Here is a 16938-nt window from a genome sequence, read left to right as displayed (position 1 = left end):
GCCATTCCCCAAATGATGAATGGCCAAAGGATATACAGAGGCAATTTACAGAGGAGATCAAAGTGATCCATAGTCATATGAAAAATTGCTCTAAATCATTACTTATTAGAGAAATGCAAATTAAAGCTTCTCTGAGGTACCACCTCACACCTCTCAGACTGGCCAGTATGACCAGAAAGGACAATGATCCATGTTGGAAAGGATGTGGGAAATCTGGGACACTAATACATCGTTGGTGGAGCTGTGAACTCATCCAATCTTTCTGGAGAGCAATTCTGAATTATGCCCAAAGGGCAATAAAAAGGGCATACCCTTTGATCCAGCAATATCACTACTAGGTCTATACCCTGAAGAGATGATGAAAAAGGGTAAAAAATCGTTTGTACAAAAATATTCATAGGAGCCCTGTTTGTGGTGGCAATGAACTGGAAATCCAGTAAATGTCCTTCAATTGGGGAATGGTTTAGCAAACTGGTCTATGTATGTCATGGAACACTATTGTTCTATCAGAAACCAGGAGGGACGGGAATTCAGGAAAGCCTGGAGGGATTTGCATGAAGTGATGCTGAGATGAGCAGAATCAGAAGAACATGGTACACCCTAACAGCAACCTCATTCCAACAGTGCAACAATCAGGGACAATTTGGGGCTATCTGTGATGGAGAACACCATCTGTATCCAGAGAAGGAATTGTGGAGTTCGAACAAAGTCTTTTGCCTCTAATTTAAAAATCAAACGTGTTATTAAGTAATTTTGCTCTTATACTTTATTTTTCTTCCTTAAGGATATGATTTCTCCCTCATCACATTCAACTGAGATCAGTGTATCCCATGGAACCAACATAAACACTAACAGAATGCCTTCTGTGGGGGTGGGGGGGGAAGCAAGAATGGGGGGAAAACTGTAAAACTCAAAAATCAATGAATGAAAATTTTAAAAAATTAGCGTGAAAATCTGCAGGGAAAAGGTTGGGGATGCCAAGCAAAGAAGGGGAGCGTTTCTGCTCGGGTGCAGGTGGGCAGGGGAGCGTGCCCGCCAGGGAGGGCCCCATGCCTGAGTGGAAGTGTTTCCCAGCTTGCTCAGGACTCTGCCAGCTCCTGCTGCTAGTCAGAGAGGGAGGCCTCGAGGGGGAGGATTGGGGACCTTCTTTGCTTCCCACAGTGGCCATGGGGGTGCAGGGTTGTTTCGGGGGCAGCCCTGCCCACTCCACGCCCCCTTTGGCGGGGCACTGTGCCCCTACGGGGATTTTAGGGGGGCGCCAAGCCTTTCCGCAGCCTCGAGCCGAGGCTCTTTGCCCCTGGCCTGAGCCTTCTCACAGCTTCCCGGGTCGGGCAGAGGCCCTGGCACCACCTCGGGGGCCGCGGACTCTGCCCCCCGGCCCGAAATCTAGAACCGAATCAACCCCCGGGGGGGGTCCGGCCACTGAGCCTGGGGGCGGGGGCGGTCACTGAGCCTGCGGGGGGGGGGGTCCGGCCACTGAGCCTGCGGGGGGGGGGGGTCCGGCCACTGAGCCTGCGGGGGGGGGGGGTCCGGCCACTGAGCCTGCGGGGGGGGGCGGTCACTGAGCCTGCGGGGGGGGGGGGTCCGGCCACTGAGACTGTGGGGGTGGGGCGGTCACTGAGCCTGCCCGGGGGGGTCCGGCCACTGAGACTGTGGGGGAGGGGCCGGTCACTGAGCCTGCCCGGGGGCCGTCCAGTCTGACGCGCCGTGGCTGGGCGCCCGAAGCGAGTGGCTTGGCCGCCTCCTGCCTCAGTTTCCTCATCTGTAAAGCGGGTGCAGGTGAAGCCCCTCCCCCCAGCGCCGCGGTGGGACCCCGTCCCCGCGCCAGCAGCCCCCAGACCCGGGGCCGGCCCGGCCCGGCAGCGGCTCCCGCCGAGGCTCCACCCCCCACGTGACCACGCCTCTCCTCCCGGTTGGCTCGCTTCGGCGCGTGTTTTTGACGTCCCGGCCGGCGCGCGGAAGTGACGCGCGCGCCCTCAGCCCCCCTTTACAAGCCGGCCCGTGAGCCTCTGCGCTTCCTCTTTGCAGCTCGCGCCGACCATGGGTGAGCAGCTCGGGCCCATCCGCCGCCATCCGCCGCCATCCGCCGCCATCCGCCGCCATCCGCCGCCATCCGCCGCCATCCGCCCCATCCTCGGGCCGCGGCTGCCGGCTGGGGCCCGGGCGCGCCAGATGCGGCGCCGGAGGCGGACGGGCCGGGCCGGGGGGGGGCGAGGGCGCGGGGAGCGGGGGCCCGGGGCCGGGGCCGGACTGGGCCGGGGCGGGCCTGGCCGGGCCCCGCTGACCGCGGCCGCCTCCGCGTCCTCCCGCAGGGATCTCCCGGGACAACTGGCACAAGCGCCGCAAGACCGGGGGCAAGCGCAAGCCCTACCACAAGAAGCGCAAGTACGAGCTGGGCCGGCCGCCCGCCAACACCAAGGTGAGCCGCCGCCGCGCCCCGCGCCCCGCGCCCCCGCCGCGTGAGTGATGATCCCCCGAGCCGTAGGGGCCGAGCCGGGCCGTGCTGGCCCGGGGGCCGCCGATGCCGGCGCTGCTTGGTCATAGTTACACTGACACGTGGCCGCGCCCCCCGCCCGCGCCGCGCCCCCCGCCCCGCGCCCCTCACCCGCTCTGCCCTCTCCCGCCACAGATCGGGCCCCGCCGCATCCACACCGTGCGAGTCCGCGGAGGCAACAAGAAGTACCGGGCGCTGCGGCTGGACGTGGGCAACTTCTCCTGGGGCTCCGAGTGTGAGTGGGCAGCCGAGTGGGCAGCGCGGGGCTGGGCGGGCGCCCTGATGACACCTCGGTTTCTGCTGCAATCACCGACCAGCCACGCTGGGGATGCCAACCTTGGAGAGCTGAGCGCCTCGGCCGGCCCTCGTGTCCGGCCTGTTTGGGGAAGGGCCGGGCGGGAGGGAGAGAGCGGGGGGCTGCCTCCCGGAGAGGAAAGCGGGGCCGGGGGAAGTCTCAGCGCTGTGCCTTCCTCACTCAGGCTGCACCCGAAAAACCAGGATTATCGATGTCGTCTACAATGCGTCCAACAACGAGCTGGTGCGGACCAAGACGCTGGTGAAGAACTGCATCGTGCTCATCGACAGCACCCCGTACCGCCAGTGGTATGAGTCCCACTACGCGCTGCCCCTGGGCCGCAAGAAGGGAGCAAAACTGGTACGAAACCCTTGTGCCACTGAGGGGCAGGGAGGAAAGGGGCCTTCCAGTGAGGAGAACTTTGTCCAGTTCTGCTACTGAAGTATCAGAGATGACAGCTTTGTATGCTGAGGAAGGCCTGAGAGGGGGCCCTGGCATGGGCAACTAGGGCTTCCGTTTCCGATAAGAGGGAGGTGGAGGGGGGGAGAGCTCCTTGGCTTGTGTGGCCCACCTGGCTCCCTTAGTAGCTGGCACTTTGGGCAGGCAGCTGAACTCCTTAAACCAGGAGAGGACCAAGTTGTGGATGAACTAAAAGAACCCTTGACTAAGCATGTGCCTCAGTGTACACAGCCTCTGTGGACATGCTGGGAAGAGAAGCCTGTGGTTGGAAGCTCCCTCACAGCTTGGGCCTCTCTGGTTTTAGGATCCCCAGCAGTGGGAGGGACAGCCTCCAGGCTAATCAGTCCATCTACTCCGTTTGCTCCAGACTCCTGAGGAGGAGGAGATTTTAAATAAAAAGCGCTCAAAGAAGATCCAGAAGAAATATGAGGAGAGGAAGAAGAATGCAAAGATCAGCTCACTTCTAGAGGAACAGTTCCAGCAGGGCAAGCTCCTTGGTGAGGAGGGGGAAGGATGGGTGGGGGAGAGCATCCCTGGGGTGGGTGCAGCCTCCTGATGAGGAGAATCCTGTCCAGTTCTGCTACTGAGCTTGAGTGAGGACAATGATTTATCTGAAGAGACTTTGTCACCAGTGGAATCTGGGGGTGTAGGTGTCCTCGCCTACCCTGATAGGCTGACCTCTTGTTTCCACAGCCTGCATCGCATCGAGGCCAGGCCAGTGTGGCCGAGCAGACGGCTATGTGCTAGAGGGCAAAGAGCTTGAATTCTACCTAAGGAAGATCAAAGCCCGAAAGGGCAAATAAGCTCTTGGACATTTCACTAAATAAATCCCCAGATTATTTGATTGTTTGCCCTTTGTCTGTGTTCATTCCTGGGGCTTGGGAGGGGAAAGAAGGGGCTGGAGAATCTAGAACCAGCATCATATGTAGCAACTGTCTGCATCCTGTGAACTCAGCATTGTTAAGTGACCCACTGGCCCTGCCTGTGGCCAGCTGGGCCTCATCACAGTGCAAGAGGAACTCCCTCCCCACACAAGGACCAGGCCTTCTTATCGGCCTTCCCTTTTTGGACTGGGGGCACATCCGGACAAGGGAAACTGGGCATTGGGCCCCGTTGGAGAGTGGAGTGCTGTGCATGTTAAAGGTATTTTAATAAATCCTGATTGCTGATTCTGCTCAGTACTCTTACTTCCTAGGTGCCCTGCCCAACCAACAACCCCCAAAACTGGCCTTTGTGGGATGGTCTTAATCAGAGCTGGTGCTCTAGGTTCTCTAAGAGTGACCCTGGAGGGACCTTTCAGCCCCCCCATCACTAAGATACTTCTGAAATTCTAATAACCCTCCACCTTTGGCCTACCTGCCCTATCTACAATAACTTTCCAGCTTTACCTTTAGCCTTTTCCTTTCACCCATCTAAAAATGATGACTTAGCTAATCTCACTCTTTTGTGCCCCTTCCTGTTCTATACTATCTCCAACACACCTTTTGTTATCCCCATTCCCCTGTTTCCAATTTCCCTTTTGATAGCTGCCCTAGAATCATGCTCATGACTTCCCCCTTCCCTAAACCCTCTCTACAAACTAATGCAATGTCATATGCCATTTATAAACAAAGCCCAAATTAGAGTCTTTATCAAGTCTTCCTTGACCTTTGTAACTTGCTTTCCACCACCATCTTGTGGGGGGCTCCATTCTCTTACCTAACAAATCAGGTCTCAGTATTTCTACACCAGTTCACCCAATAGTCATTAGCTCTCTTGGACTCAATCTCATGATTATCATAATCTATCTAATCTGCCCTAATGTCAGATCTTTTGTCACCCTAAATCAGTCTGGTTTTTTAGTTTTTGCAAGGCAATGGGAGTTAAATTGATTGCCCAAGGCCCACAGCTAGGTAATTGTCTGAGGCTGAATTTGAACTTGAGTCCTCCCAACTGCTTGACTAGTGTTCTACTTGCTGCGCCACCTAGCTGCCCTCCCTAAACCCTTCTAAAAGTCTCTTTAAAAAGTCACCAAGGGGAATGTGCCAAACTTTTTATATAAATACCTCATTTGGTTCCTTCATCAAACCTGGGAGATGGGAGCTACTAACCCCTATTTACAGTTGGGGAAATAAGCCAAGCAAAGTGAGTGATACACCTTGGGTAAATGGTGACCAACATTTCCACTCAATTCTGCCTGTCCTGACTCCATGCTTAGCATTTTTATTCACTGACCACCCAGAAGTCATCCTCAACTTCCGAACTCCATCTTGTATGTCCTACCTGTGGTCAGGGCCTGTCTCAAATACATCCTTTCTTTGCCACCAACTTAGTTCACAACCTGTGTTTTCATTCTTGGACCTCAGTCAAATCTTGACTTCCTGTCAAATCTCTCCAGACTAGTTCTGCTACCAAAGCACACACACCCAGCCCCCTCCATTCAATAAACTCCATGGTCTCCCCATCACTTCCAGAATTAAATACAAAATCTTATGGCATTCAAAACCTTTTCATAGCAGCATTCTATCTTGGTCTACCAAAATCCTATTTTTTTGTTTAGATTTTTCAAGGCAAATGGGGTTAAGTGGCTTGCCCAAGGCCACACAGCTAGGTCATTAAGTGTCTGAGGTCAAATTTGAACTCAGATACTCAAGTCCATTGCTCTATCCACTGCACCACCTAGCCGCCCCTGAAATCCCATTTTCAATCCCCCCCCACACAGAAGGCTGTCTGATAGGTTTTACATTGTTTCCATGCCATACATTGATGTAAATTGAATGTGTTATAAGAGTAAACATAACCCCCCCCCCAAGAAGATAGAGAAACCTCAAGAATAGAGAGGGGAAAAAAAAGTACTTCAGTCTGTTCAGATTCCAGTGGCTCTGTCTCTGAGAAGTTGCTGTTACTAGCTGTATTTCCCTCCACTCTATTCCTCCCCTCTCTCCTTTCATCTTGGCCCTGTCCGTGTTGTATCTGTGAGGACCCTCTCCCTTGATCTTCCCTCTCTTCTATCGCCTCTTCCCCCCCATTCCCCCTTCTCATTTTTCTCTAGGGTAAGCTAGATTTCTTCACCCTATTAAGTGTGTTATTTCCTCTTGAGATGGGCTGGCAGCTCTCATTGAAGGTTAAAGATGGCTTCAACTCTGGTTTGCACTATCATCATAGGACTCTTCCATAGCCCTAAGTCAGATAGCCATCCCCCAAATGTAAGCTTGTTGAGGGCAGGGGTCGTCTTTTCACTTTTCATTTCTATTTCTAGCACATTGTATCACACCTAGAACCACAATAAATGCATAAACGCTTCTTCACTGAGCCACCTTAGTCATTAAGCACTATGCCTTAGGCAAAGTGCCTCCTTCAAAGGCTATAGACGATCCAGAAAAGATGATGGAACCGTCTGTCGGTACGTGAACGATTGACAACTTCTGGGACTTAGATCTTTCCTGATCCCCACTCTCACAAAACTTCATTTGCCCAATATTTCTATGGATTACACTATGAGTTGGCTATGTGGTTTCAAGAGAGGGCTTTCCCCTTTGGTTGCTCCATCTCCGGCCCCTAACCAAAGCTGCCTAATGCTTATTGGGCCACTGTCTCCGGTCTGTCTATCCAGTCTCAGTCTCTCCCACTGGCATCTTAGAATCGCCATACTCCGAGCTGGATTCACCTGCACTCTGGGAGAGTGCCATCTTCAGGGGCACCTTTGGCCCTTCCGTGACCAATGCCTCCCTGGCCGCCCCAAGACTATTCCTCCAGTGAACCGAAGTGATCGAAGGGGGCAGCGCTGGGTTTGGGACTCCGTGGGCCAAGAAGCAAACCCCAATCCTGATCATTTGGGGCAAGTCTCTTCACCTCCTTTGTGTAAGACCCCGTGACCCCCGACGTTCCCTCCAGCTCAAAACCTAATAACAAAATCCTTTTCTGGACTTGTCTCCGCCTCTAAAATAAAAGGGGTGAGCCCCAGCCCTGCCCCTCAAGAACCTGGAGTGCACCTTCAGTGGGAAGGGTCTGCCCGACCTGGCCCGCTGCCCCCTCGAGGGGACTTGCTCCCTCGCAGGCTTCCTGGTTCTTGGCTTCAAAGGGCTACAGGCCGCCCGGGGGCAAGCCCCGCTACCCCCAAACACTCTTAAGGCGTTGAAGGCAGTGAGGAAGCCTTTATTGAGGTGTCCAGCCTAGCCCGGCCGGCGTCCCTGGACCACCGCCTGTGCACGTCCGAGGGTGGGCTGGGCGGGCTGGCACACCTGGGGCCCGGGGGCTGCGGGGGGCTGGGTGTGGATTTGAAACGGGGAGGGGCTAAGGCGAGGGCGTGGTCTCGCCCCCAGGAGCCGCCTTCGCCTCTTCCTCCTCCTCCTCCTCCTCCGCAGAGCTTGGAGCCTCCTCGTCTATGCGGATGGTGGGCACCGGCCGGAGACGGGTCAAGTGCAGACGTCCCGGGACCGGCGTGGCGCTCTGGGGGCGGGATGACATCAGGGGGGTGCGTGGCACCCGGAGACTGGGGGCCGGAGACGGGGCCGAGGCCCCCAGGAAGCGGCGGAGCAGCGGCGTCCGTGCCCAGGCCGGGCTGGCAGAGCCCGAGGGAGCCCCCGCCTCCATCTCCATTTCCGAGGGCGCCGGCTCCTCCGACATCCTGCGAGTGGGGAGGGGGAGCGGGAGAGAAGCGGACATGTCAGGCGGCAGGGCCTGACCCTCCTCTCCGGCCTCCCTGATCACACCCGTGCAATGACCCTGCTCCCCAAGCTCTGCCCAGTCCCTCAGCCTGGCACACACACGCCCAGCCAAATGCACCTCTTCCTTTTGTTTTTGTCTTTGTAAGGCAATGAGCTTCAGTGACTTGCCCAAGGTCACACAGCTAGGTGATTATTTCTTCCGCACTTCTTCCGACTTCCCCTTTCCCTGTCAGGACTCCCCTCCCATCCTCCTTTCCCCGCCGTCCTCTTTGGATACCCACCGCAGGTTAAAGGTGGACCCCAAGAAGGAGGGTCGTAGGCTGTCGGCCGCTGAAGCCTCGGTGTAGGGGGGCTGAACCGCTGCCTCACCCCAGTAGCGGTCCCGGCCCACGGGTGGCAAGTTTCCATACATGTCGTCCACAGACAGCAGTGACACCTGGGGCAACCAGGTGTAGACACTGAGAGACCTTAGTCTAGGACCACCAACCTTTGGGGATCGCCTCCAGTCGCCACCCACTCAGGGCTAAGTCTATCTCAGATCCTTGCACAAATGCAGAAATGAGGCAGGTGCGAGAGGCCCAGGACTGGAGAGAAGGACGCCTCCAACCATGGTCCCTAGCTCGCTCACTTGAGTTTCTGAGCCTCCACTGTATCTCTGAATCTTGGTCAAAGTGGTCTCTCCCCCACCCCCACCAGCCTGGGCAGCCCATGGGCTCAAGCTTGCTGCACGACTATAGCTCTGCCGCTGTATACTCCACTCCAGGCTAGCCCTCGCCATAAACAACTTTCCCTCCCTCTCAACCCAACCAGTCCCGGGCTTCTGCCTGTCTTTGGAGGGGACCCACAAGACCCAGCATATTGCCCTTTCCCCAGGGTCTCCTCCCTTGATCTCTTCATTTCTTTTTTTTTTAATTTCTTTTTTAAAATTTTTATTTAAGGCAATGGGGTTAAGTGACTTGCCCAAGGCCACACAGCTAGGTGATTATTAAGTGTCTGAGGTTGGATTTGAACTCAGGTCCTCCTTACTCCAGGGCCAGTGCTCTATCCCCTATGCCACCTAGCTGCCCCTCCTCCCTTGATCTGAAGCTCACTGTCTGTGATCTTGCTCAAGCCCTTCCTCCCCCTTTAGCCTCAGTTTCCTCTTCTTTCAAGCAGGGAGAATAACCCTTGCCTAGCCAGTTTCCTACAGTTGCTGGAGGAACCACCTCAATTATGAGCTAGAGGTGTCCAGGAAGACTCTAGCCAAGGAGTCACTCTCTCAATATCCTTGGTGCACACCTCTTCTGTGGCCCTGATTGCTACCACCCCATGTCCTTGAGAGACTACAGCTCTTTGGTGGATCTCACCTGTTTCCATAATCTTAATTACAAACCCCCTCAAGGCCTGGCTTGGGAGGGTTTAATCTCTGCCAACAAGGCCCCACACCCACATGCACCCAGCCCCAATGTGGTCCAGCACAGGGCCCTGCTGGAAGGAATGGTAAATGGGAACTGAATTTTATGACTTGTGAAGGCTACCCCTCTCTCCAAGCAGTATGGAAGCTTCCTAAGGATTTGGGCATATGAACACAGAAGTTTCTCAAGGGTGCTGCCCAAGTCCCTGGCAGCTGCCCTGAAGAGCTGTCTCAAAGCCTACCTGTAGGTTTCGATCAATCAGCTGGTTGGTCTCAAAGTCATCATCATCCTCCCCAAAGGGGTTGATGATTTGCTCAGCCACCTGGAGGGGAAGAAGAGAGGTGATTTGCTCTGAACACGCAGATCCCTTTTCCTAGGGGAAACCTTGGGTCAAAGGGTGCCCTTGGGCATAGTGCCAGACTGACTCTTCCCCCCAAGCCCTTTGGCACCCACCTTAAGCCAGCCAGCATAGAAGAAGAACTGTAGCAGCGGAGTGAGCGGCACATACAGATCTAGGTTCCCTACGGCTTCCTTTTGATCTGTGTCCTCAGAGTTCTCCAAGAACTGGCGGCCAACGAGGGAGAAGGCAAAGAAGGAGTAGACCGCAATGGTCACCACCTGTCAGAGCAGAGACATAAGAGAGGGAACTGGAGAGGAGTCTTTAGAGTCAGGCAGCTGCGTTTCTGGGCCTCACTAGCTCCTGCTGCAAAGGTGAGCCTGGGCAGGTGAGAGTTGCAGGGAATTGGGCCTTCTGAGCAGCCTTTCCATTTCCAAGTGAAATAAAGAGCTCATCACTTGCCCCCATAAGGAAAAGGGCTCAGAAGGAAGAATAGACTTCTGCTGGGCCCCAAGGAGCAAAACATGAGCAGAGTGAAAGGCACTGGTGTGGGGGCAAAAAAAAGGTAGAAGTGGGTCGAGTGTCAGAAAAGCTTCTCTCCTACAGTGTGAGCTGGTGCATCGTAGGATACTGGGAGGGCAGAGTGCTGCGGGTCCTCAGGTGAGGGATGCTATTTCAGACACAAGGTACTGGCTACCTGAGAACCCTCTGAGGTTCTGGCAGGTTGGAAGCAAGCACAGTCAAGGCTTAAGACAAGATCAAAGTCATCTGGGTCTCCTGATCCTCTGTGAAAGAGTCAGGGCTGAGGAGTGCAGTTGTATGGTGAGGGTACCCAAGCATAGGATCATGGGAAGTTTTTATTTTATTTTTTATTTAAGGCAATAGGGTTAAGTGACTTCCCCAAGATCACACAGTTAGGCCATTATTAAGTGTCTGAGGCTGAATTTGAACTCAGGTACTCCTGATTCCAGGGCCAAGGCTCTATCCACTGTGCCACCTAGCTGCCCCAGATCTAGGAGCTTCTTCCTAGGCACTCAGCCCATCCCTGCCAATCCAACAGCTTTGAGGATTATGTCACCCCAGAAAGACTTTGTTCCCATACAGAGCTGATCTCAGTGTCCCACCCTTCCCCAAATGTGCTCCCAGCTCATATCTCTGGAACCCTCACTATGACAAGCAGCTCCTGTACAAGGCGAGACCTGAGGAACTTCCCCTTCCTGAGCCTGCTGAGCCTGTCATCCTGTCCCATCTCAGTTTGAGAGTGACCAGGAGTGACCGGATGGGCAGGGCGGGGCAGCGAGGGAATAGGCTGGACTCAGGATGGCAAGGGTGGCGGACGCCTGGGTGGGATGCAGGGGGGCGGGCAGGGATCTGGGCATCGGGAGGGGAAGGCCGCTCACTCCGCTGCTACAGTTCTTCTTCTATGCTGGCTGGCTTAAGGTGGGTGCCAAAGGGCTGGGGGGGAAGAGTCAGTCTGGCACTATGCCCAAGGGCACCCTTTGACCCAAAGTCTTCAGTTGCCCCTTTGAACAAAAGAATCAAGTTCAAATCTTGTACGTGGACTTTAGGACTCTCTGGCCTTGCACGACCTACCTTTCTAGTCCTGCCCCGTCCCACTTTCCTTCTGCTCATTCTTTCTATACTTGGGCACTGGCGCTTCCCAGTTCATTTTCCCATATTTCTTAGGCGCATCGTGTGCCCGGCCCTCTGGCCCACTTCAAACATCGCTTCCTCCACGCAGAATACTTTGATCTCCTGGCTTCATAAAGGACTCAGCCTCCCCAAGCCACAGATTGCTTTGCTTGACCCTCTCTTCCGTGGTTAGCCTGGAAGCGGGCCCATCCAACTCTCGGTCCTAGAGTCTCATTCCCTTCTCAGGTCCAGAGCCTCCCCTGGGACTCCCCGACTCCCCTAGCCTCGAGCTCACCGTAGGTGCCTGATACGTGTTGTCCTGTGGTGGTAGTTACCTGGGTGTAGACCAGGGGGATGCTGATCCAGTCATAGTGAAAGAGGAGGCTGCACTTGCCTCGGTACTGGTTCAGCTCCTAGGTAGAGGGCCAAGGATGGGCAGGTTAGCCAGAGTGGGGAGAAGAGAGGGAGAGTCCTCAGAGTAGGCGGGTCTGTCCGGGGGCTCCTAGGGGCCCGTGGCCAGGGAGAATGGTTAGAAAAGCTTCAAGTCATTCCTGGGGAACAGCACCCACTAAACTGGTACCTTGGCAACAAAGGCCAAGCCCGCCAAAGGCGGAAGGGCTAGATGGGGCTAGCCAAGGGGGGGTGGGAGGGGAGTCACTCGGAAGAGGGTGGAGGGTCATCACGATGGGAGGGATTCTGGGGCAGCCTCACTCACATCCAGCAGCAGCCCAAGAGCAATGTCGTCCCGGATGCGGCCCTCCCTTCGAGCTTGGGCAGCCAAGTTGGTGAACCAGACGCAAGGAATCCAGTACTTGTTGAAGTCTGAGTGCAGACTCTCAAACTTCTTCTGTTCCTCCTGGGACATGAAGCCTGCAGAGTTCCAGTGGGCACCTTCCTGCCTCTTCTTCCCCGGGGGGCACCCAAGCCTAGCCTCCCCTCCCATCACGCCCATCTCCGCTTCCTCTGTTGGACCCGATTCTGCGTGTTAGTGGGGGGGGGGCAATGGCAGGGACCTCAGTCTAGAACTGAAAGGGACCCTCAAGGACATCCAGCGCCTTCATTGTCCAAGGGAGGGAACGGAGACCCGGGAGCAGAAGAGGCTTGCCCGCGGGGCGCAGGCGGAGTCGGGATGAGAATCTGGGTGCTGTGACTCCTTCCGCTGCGGGCCTCCGGCCCAGCCCACCCCCATGGCTGAGGAGGGGGCAGAGGCCGGCCCGCCCGCCGCCCCCCGAGCCCGGCCTGGGCTCCCACCCCCAGCCCGGCCCGGGCCCCCACCCCCCCAGCCCGGCCCGGGCCCCCACCCCCCGAGCCTGGCCCGGGCCCCCACCCCCCGAGCCTGGCCCGGGCCCCCACCCCCAGCCCAGCCCGGGCCCCCACCCCCCAGCCCGGCCCGGGCCCCCACCCCCCAGCCCGGCCCGGGCCCCCACCCCCCGAGCCTGGCCCGGGCCCCCACCCCCAGCCCAGGCCCGGGCCCCCACCCCCCAGCCCGGCCCGGGCCCCCACCCCCCAGCCCGGCCCGGGCTCCCACCCCCCAGCCCGGCCCGGGCCCCCACCCCCAGCCCGGCCCGGGCCCCCACCCCCCAGCCCGACCCGGGCCCCCACCCCCCAGCCCGGCCCGGGCCCCCACCCCCAGCCCGGCCCGGGCCCCCACCCCCCAGCCCGGCCCGGGCCAGCACCTGCTTCCACTACGTGGCCCAGGGTGGGGAAGCGCCGCAGCACCCGGGTGCTGACGGAGCGCAGCACCAGCACGGAGGCCAGGTTGGCGTAGCGCAGCAGCGTCCGGCGCAGAGTCCGGCCGCGCTCGTCGTCGCCGTGCACCGTGGCCGTGACCACGCACATCAGCCGGTCTGGCAGCGGGATGCTGGTGTACTGAGCCCACCAGCGATTCACCACCAGGGTCACGTAGAAACCTGCGGGGGGGGCGGTTAGAGCGGGGCTCTTGGGGGAGGGAGACCCCGGGGCTGGGCGGGCAGGACCTGGGACAGAGCCCGCGGGGCGCAATGGGCGGTCTCCGGCACCGCGAGCCCCAGGTGGAGCTGAGACCTGAACCCAGGTCCCAAAGGGACACAGGCCTCGTGAATAAGGGCGGGGGCGCCCCCGGACTGGAAGCAGAGAGGTTCGGGTCGGACCAGGTAACGGCATGGGGAGGACTGTGTGAGGCCCCGGGAGGAGGAATGCTCTACTGGGTGTCGGGCAGCCACAAAGACTTTACCCAGAACGAAGGACATGGGGATGAGGTCGGCCGAGCGGTTGCAATATTGGGCCACTTGGGCATAGATGCGTTTCTGCTCCTGGGATAGCAGTTTCCTGTGCCACAACCAGTTAGAGGAATAAGACTGGGGGAGGAGGGGAAGGGGTTATAGATAGGACTTCACCAGAACCTTCCCGTCGCCCCCCTGAATTCTGAGAGCCCCCATTTTCCATCCCTTCTGAGATCCCTAGAGATTCCTGTCTCCTATTGCAGCTCCCCTCGCTGAGCTCCTCCCCCCCAATAAAGCCCTGAGTACCCCTCCTTCGAATTCCTCCCCAGTCCCCCTCCCCCTCCCCACACCGAGAGCCCACCGGTAGATGAGACTGAGCAGCCCATAGAGACCCAGGAACACCAGCAGCTCCTTATAGAGTAACTTGTAAATGCTCCCTCTCCAGCGGAACAGGAGGGCCGAGAAGCCCCCGAAGCGGGCATTGGCCACCCGAAGGGTGTAGGACACAGTCATGGATGTCTCTGAGTCTGCAAGGGCACAGACACCAGCAGCTCAGAGACATTTCTAACCCAGCCAGATCTCCCCACCTTCTCTCCAACAGGCAGCTCCCCATCAGATGAATTTGTGCAGCTAGATTACACAGGGCTTCTTCACCTTTCTGACCCTACCTGCCTTGGTTCCAGCCTGTGCAGAGGAAGGAAGAACTGGAGCTGTGGCCCAGACCCCTTAAATAGCTGACCTGGGGCCCATAAAGCCAGAATGGATTGAAGCTGTCACTAGATTACTTTCTCCACCCAGGACCTGGGAATTGGGCCAGAAGTTCCCCCAAAACAAGATGTGCCTAATGGGCCAGGGCCAGTCCTATGTTTGTGGTGGCTACATTGGCCAGTCTCATTGTGGCCCTTGATAGTTTGGCAAAAAAAAAAAAAAAAAAATCCTCTCCAAAGCATCTGAATGAACTCTTCTGAGAAAGAAGGGAGAGAGGGGCGGCTAGGTGGAGCAGTGGATAGAGTGCCAGCCCTGGAGTCAGGAGTACTGGGTTCAAATCCGGTCTCAGACACTTCATAATCACCTAGCTGTGTGGCCTTGGGCAAGCCATTTAATGCCATTTACCTTGCAAAAACCAAAAAAAAAAAAGGCAGAGAATGCTCTCCCTAGATGAGGACTGATGCCATCAGTTTGAGAGTCAAGCTTGATAGACAAGCATTTATTTATGATCTTGACACCTTTGGGTCTGTAAGCAACACTGGACTTGTAGAACCTGTGGCAAAGGAGGGGCTTCTGTGACCAAATATTCTGTCTTTAGTTGGCAGGTTTGTAAACTGTGAAGAGCTTTGTAAATCTGGGGACACCTAGGAATGCCTTGTCTTGGGAATGGTGAAAGGATCTTGGAGCAGTTTTGGATAGGTGGGTAAGAGTCTTAGGCACTGACAAGGGGTCCTGTCTACCCTCTTCACTCCTTTCTAATCTAAGGACGTGCCTTGATCCTAGCCCTGACTAGAGATTCCCAATAAATCTTTGAATTGGGCAGTACCCTGTCCTGGATTGGACATTCATGCTGGCCCTGGTCCAGGGTTCTCAAGGTCATGAGGATCTTCTCCTCTGGCCTTAGTGCCTCCCTCCCAGCCTTATCTGCACTCTTATCTCAGTTGTCATTCAGAACTGACAGAGGAAGTATATCTTGGGCCCACCCAGGCCCATAAATCACCCTGGACTCCCAAGACCTGCCAACCTTCTCCAAGTTTAGCTTCTAGGCTTCTCTTCTGTCTCTCTATCTGTCTTCTCTCCATTTCTGTCCCTTCTATTTCCATCTATTCTCCACCTTCTGCCTTGACCTTTCTTCTCTTCCTCCTCTCTAGTCTTCCTTTCTTCCATCTCTTGCTCCTCTCAGTATATGACCTTTTGAGCACTCACCCCTTTCCTTCTGGATAGTTCCTCTTTCCAAGTAAAATAAAAATTTCTTCCCTTCAGGGATTGCTTTAATTTATTGTCTCTGCATCTCTATACAAACACATAGGTGGGTTAGGAGGGGATGAGATGGGAGGGGAGGGGAGTGCAGAGGATGCATAAGATGGATAAGACTTATGATTTCATTGGTGTAGGTAACTTCTGGTAGGAAACTTCCTCTAGCAAAGCAGATGGGCACCCCTGCTAGCTTTGTTCTTACAGACCTATCTGGGACATGTAGGTTTAGTGTGATGATCAAAAAATTCCAAGAGCCATAGTTTTTGGGTACTGTAATCATTTTATTACTAAGTTCAGTTTATTGATGGAAGGATGAATATTTGGCCATCTCTCTTAGACCAAAGGCAATCATGGTAGTGGGCTCACAGTTATATACACTTCAAAGAGTAGGTGTTCAAAAGGGACTGAAAATTACATCAGTATGAAAAAGGGTAAAAGCATCACTTGTACAAAAATATTTCTAACAGTCCTGTCTGTAGTCGCAAAAAATTGGAAATTAAGTGAATGTCCTTCAGTTGGGGAATGGCTTAGCAAACTGTGGTATATGTATGTCATGGAACACTATTGTTCTATTAGAAACCAGGAGGGATGGGAATTCAGGGAAGCCTGGAGGGATTTGCATGAACTGATGCTGAGTGAGATGAGCAGAACCAGAAGAACATTGTACACCCTAACAGCAACATGGGGGTGATGATCAACCTTGATGGACTCGCTCATTCCATCAGTGCAACAATCAGGGACAATTCTGGGTGTCTGTGATGGAGAATACCATCTGTATCCAGAGAAAGAACTGTGGAGTTTGAACAAAGACCAAAGACTATTACTGTCAAATCAGAAAAAAAAGCATTATATTATAATGTAATTTTACTATCTCATACTTTATTTTTCTTCCTTAAGGGTATGGTTTCTCTCTCATCACATTCAACTGAGATCAAGGTATAACATGGAACCAATGTAAAGACTAACAGAATGCCTTCTGTGGGGGGTGGGGGGAGGGAAGCAAGAATGGGGGGAAATTGTAAAACTCAAACTAAATAAAATCTTTCTTTAAAAAAAAGAAAAGAAAATTACATCGTGTTTGGGGTGGTTAGGTGGTGCAATGGATAGAGCACAGGCCCTGGAGTCAGGAGTACCTGAGTTCAAATCCAGCTTCAGACACTTAATAATTACCTAGCTGTGTGGCCTTGGGCAAGTCACTTAACCCCATTGCCTTGCAAAAACCTAAAACAAACAAGAAAAAAACAACAAAAAAGAAAGTCCAATGGCATTGTCAGCAACGTCCTTCAGGAGAGTGAATTTTTAGAGTTAGCTAATGGTGCTAGGAAGAGAGCACTGACCCTGGAATCAGGAGGACTTGAGTTCAAATCCTACCTCAGGCAATTAATACTTAGCTGTGTGACCTTGGACATGTCCCTTAACCCCTTTGCCTTGCCAAAAAAAACCCCAAAAAAATAGAGAGACTGATTTTTTTTTTAATTGGGACTTTATAAAGAGAGAACTCTGGATCTCCCCAAA

General features: G+C 54.9%; 2 protein-coding genes and 4 non-coding genes across 6 annotated transcripts; 5 read left to right on the top strand and 1 right to left on the bottom strand.

Annotated features, from left to right (window-relative positions):
- Nucleotides 1-1942: 1942 nt before the first annotated feature.
- Nucleotides 1943-4097, top strand: RPS8 (ribosomal protein S8). Its single transcript, XM_074221586.1, has 6 exons — nucleotides 1943-2044; nucleotides 2313-2419; nucleotides 2630-2729; nucleotides 2974-3149; nucleotides 3616-3745; nucleotides 3942-4097. The coding sequence occupies exons 1-6, from the start codon at nucleotides 2041-2043 to the stop codon at nucleotides 4049-4051; spliced, it is 627 nt and encodes a 208-aa protein (XP_074077687.1). The 5' UTR covers nucleotides 1943-2040; the 3' UTR covers nucleotides 4052-4097.
- On the top strand, nucleotides 2766-2851 carry LOC141515738 (small nucleolar RNA SNORD55/SNORD39). The gene has a single exon (XR_012476485.1). It is a non-coding gene; the product is annotated as a small nucleolar RNA SNORD55/SNORD39 (small nucleolar RNA).
- Nucleotides 3194-3264, top strand: LOC141515740 (small nucleolar RNA SNORD38). Its single transcript, XR_012476487.1, has one exon. It is a non-coding gene; the product is annotated as a small nucleolar RNA SNORD38 (small nucleolar RNA).
- Nucleotides 3799-3868, top strand: LOC141515741 (small nucleolar RNA SNORD38). Its single transcript, XR_012476488.1, has one exon. It is a non-coding gene; the product is annotated as a small nucleolar RNA SNORD38 (small nucleolar RNA).
- A 103-nt stretch (nucleotides 4098-4200) lies between the features above and the next one.
- LOC141515772 (small nucleolar RNA SNORA35) lies at nucleotides 4201-4332 on the top strand. Its single transcript, XR_012476517.1, has one exon. It is a non-coding gene; the product is annotated as a small nucleolar RNA SNORA35 (small nucleolar RNA).
- Nucleotides 4333-7422: 3090 nt separating this feature from the next.
- Nucleotides 7423-13971, bottom strand: BEST4 (bestrophin 4). The gene is made up of 9 exons (XM_074221585.1): nucleotides 13820-13971; nucleotides 13470-13564; nucleotides 12934-13167; nucleotides 11973-12127; nucleotides 11593-11670; nucleotides 9742-9906; nucleotides 9530-9610; nucleotides 8176-8330; nucleotides 7423-7854 (listed from the first exon to the last, which is right to left on the bottom strand). The coding sequence occupies exons 1-9, from the start codon at nucleotides 13969-13971 to the stop codon at nucleotides 7521-7523; spliced, it is 1449 nt and encodes a 482-aa protein (XP_074077686.1). The 3' UTR covers nucleotides 7423-7520.
- Nucleotides 13972-16938: the final 2967 nt, after the last annotated feature.

The sequence above is a fragment of the Macrotis lagotis genome, chromosome 2, assembly GCF_037893015.1.
Source record: "Macrotis lagotis isolate mMagLag1 chromosome 2, bilby.v1.9.chrom.fasta, whole genome shotgun sequence".
Classification (NCBI taxonomy): domain Eukaryota; kingdom Metazoa; phylum Chordata; class Mammalia; order Peramelemorphia; family Peramelidae; genus Macrotis; species Macrotis lagotis.
This window is presented reverse-complemented; position numbering and strand designations above follow the sequence as displayed.

What these genes read in the sequence shown, in the direction of transcription:
- RPS8 (XM_074221586.1), top strand. An exon ending in GGCCGCCCGCCAACACCAAG is followed by an intron (nt 2,420 to 2,629) that starts GTGAGCCGCCGC and finishes CTCCCGCCACAG; the next exon opens with ATCGGGCCCCGCCGCATCCA. An exon ending in CCAGCAGGGCAAGCTCCTTG is followed by an intron (nt 3,746 to 3,941) that starts GTGAGGAGGGGG and finishes TTGTTTCCACAG; the next exon opens with CCTGCATCGCATCGAGGCCA.
- BEST4 (XM_074221585.1), bottom strand. Translation starts at nt 13,971, where the DNA reads ATGACTGTGTCCTACACCCTTCGGGTGGCCAATGCCCGCTTCGGGGGC. An exon ending in CTGCTCAGTCTCATCTACCG is followed by an intron (nt 13,565 to 13,819) that starts GTGGGCTCTCGG and finishes GTTGTGGCACAG; the next exon opens with GAAACTGCTATCCCAGGAGC. An exon ending in CTCTTGGGCTGCTGCTGGAT is followed by an intron (nt 11,671 to 11,972) that starts GTGAGTGAGGCT and finishes CCCTCTACCTAG; the next exon opens with GAGCTGAACCAGTACCGAGG.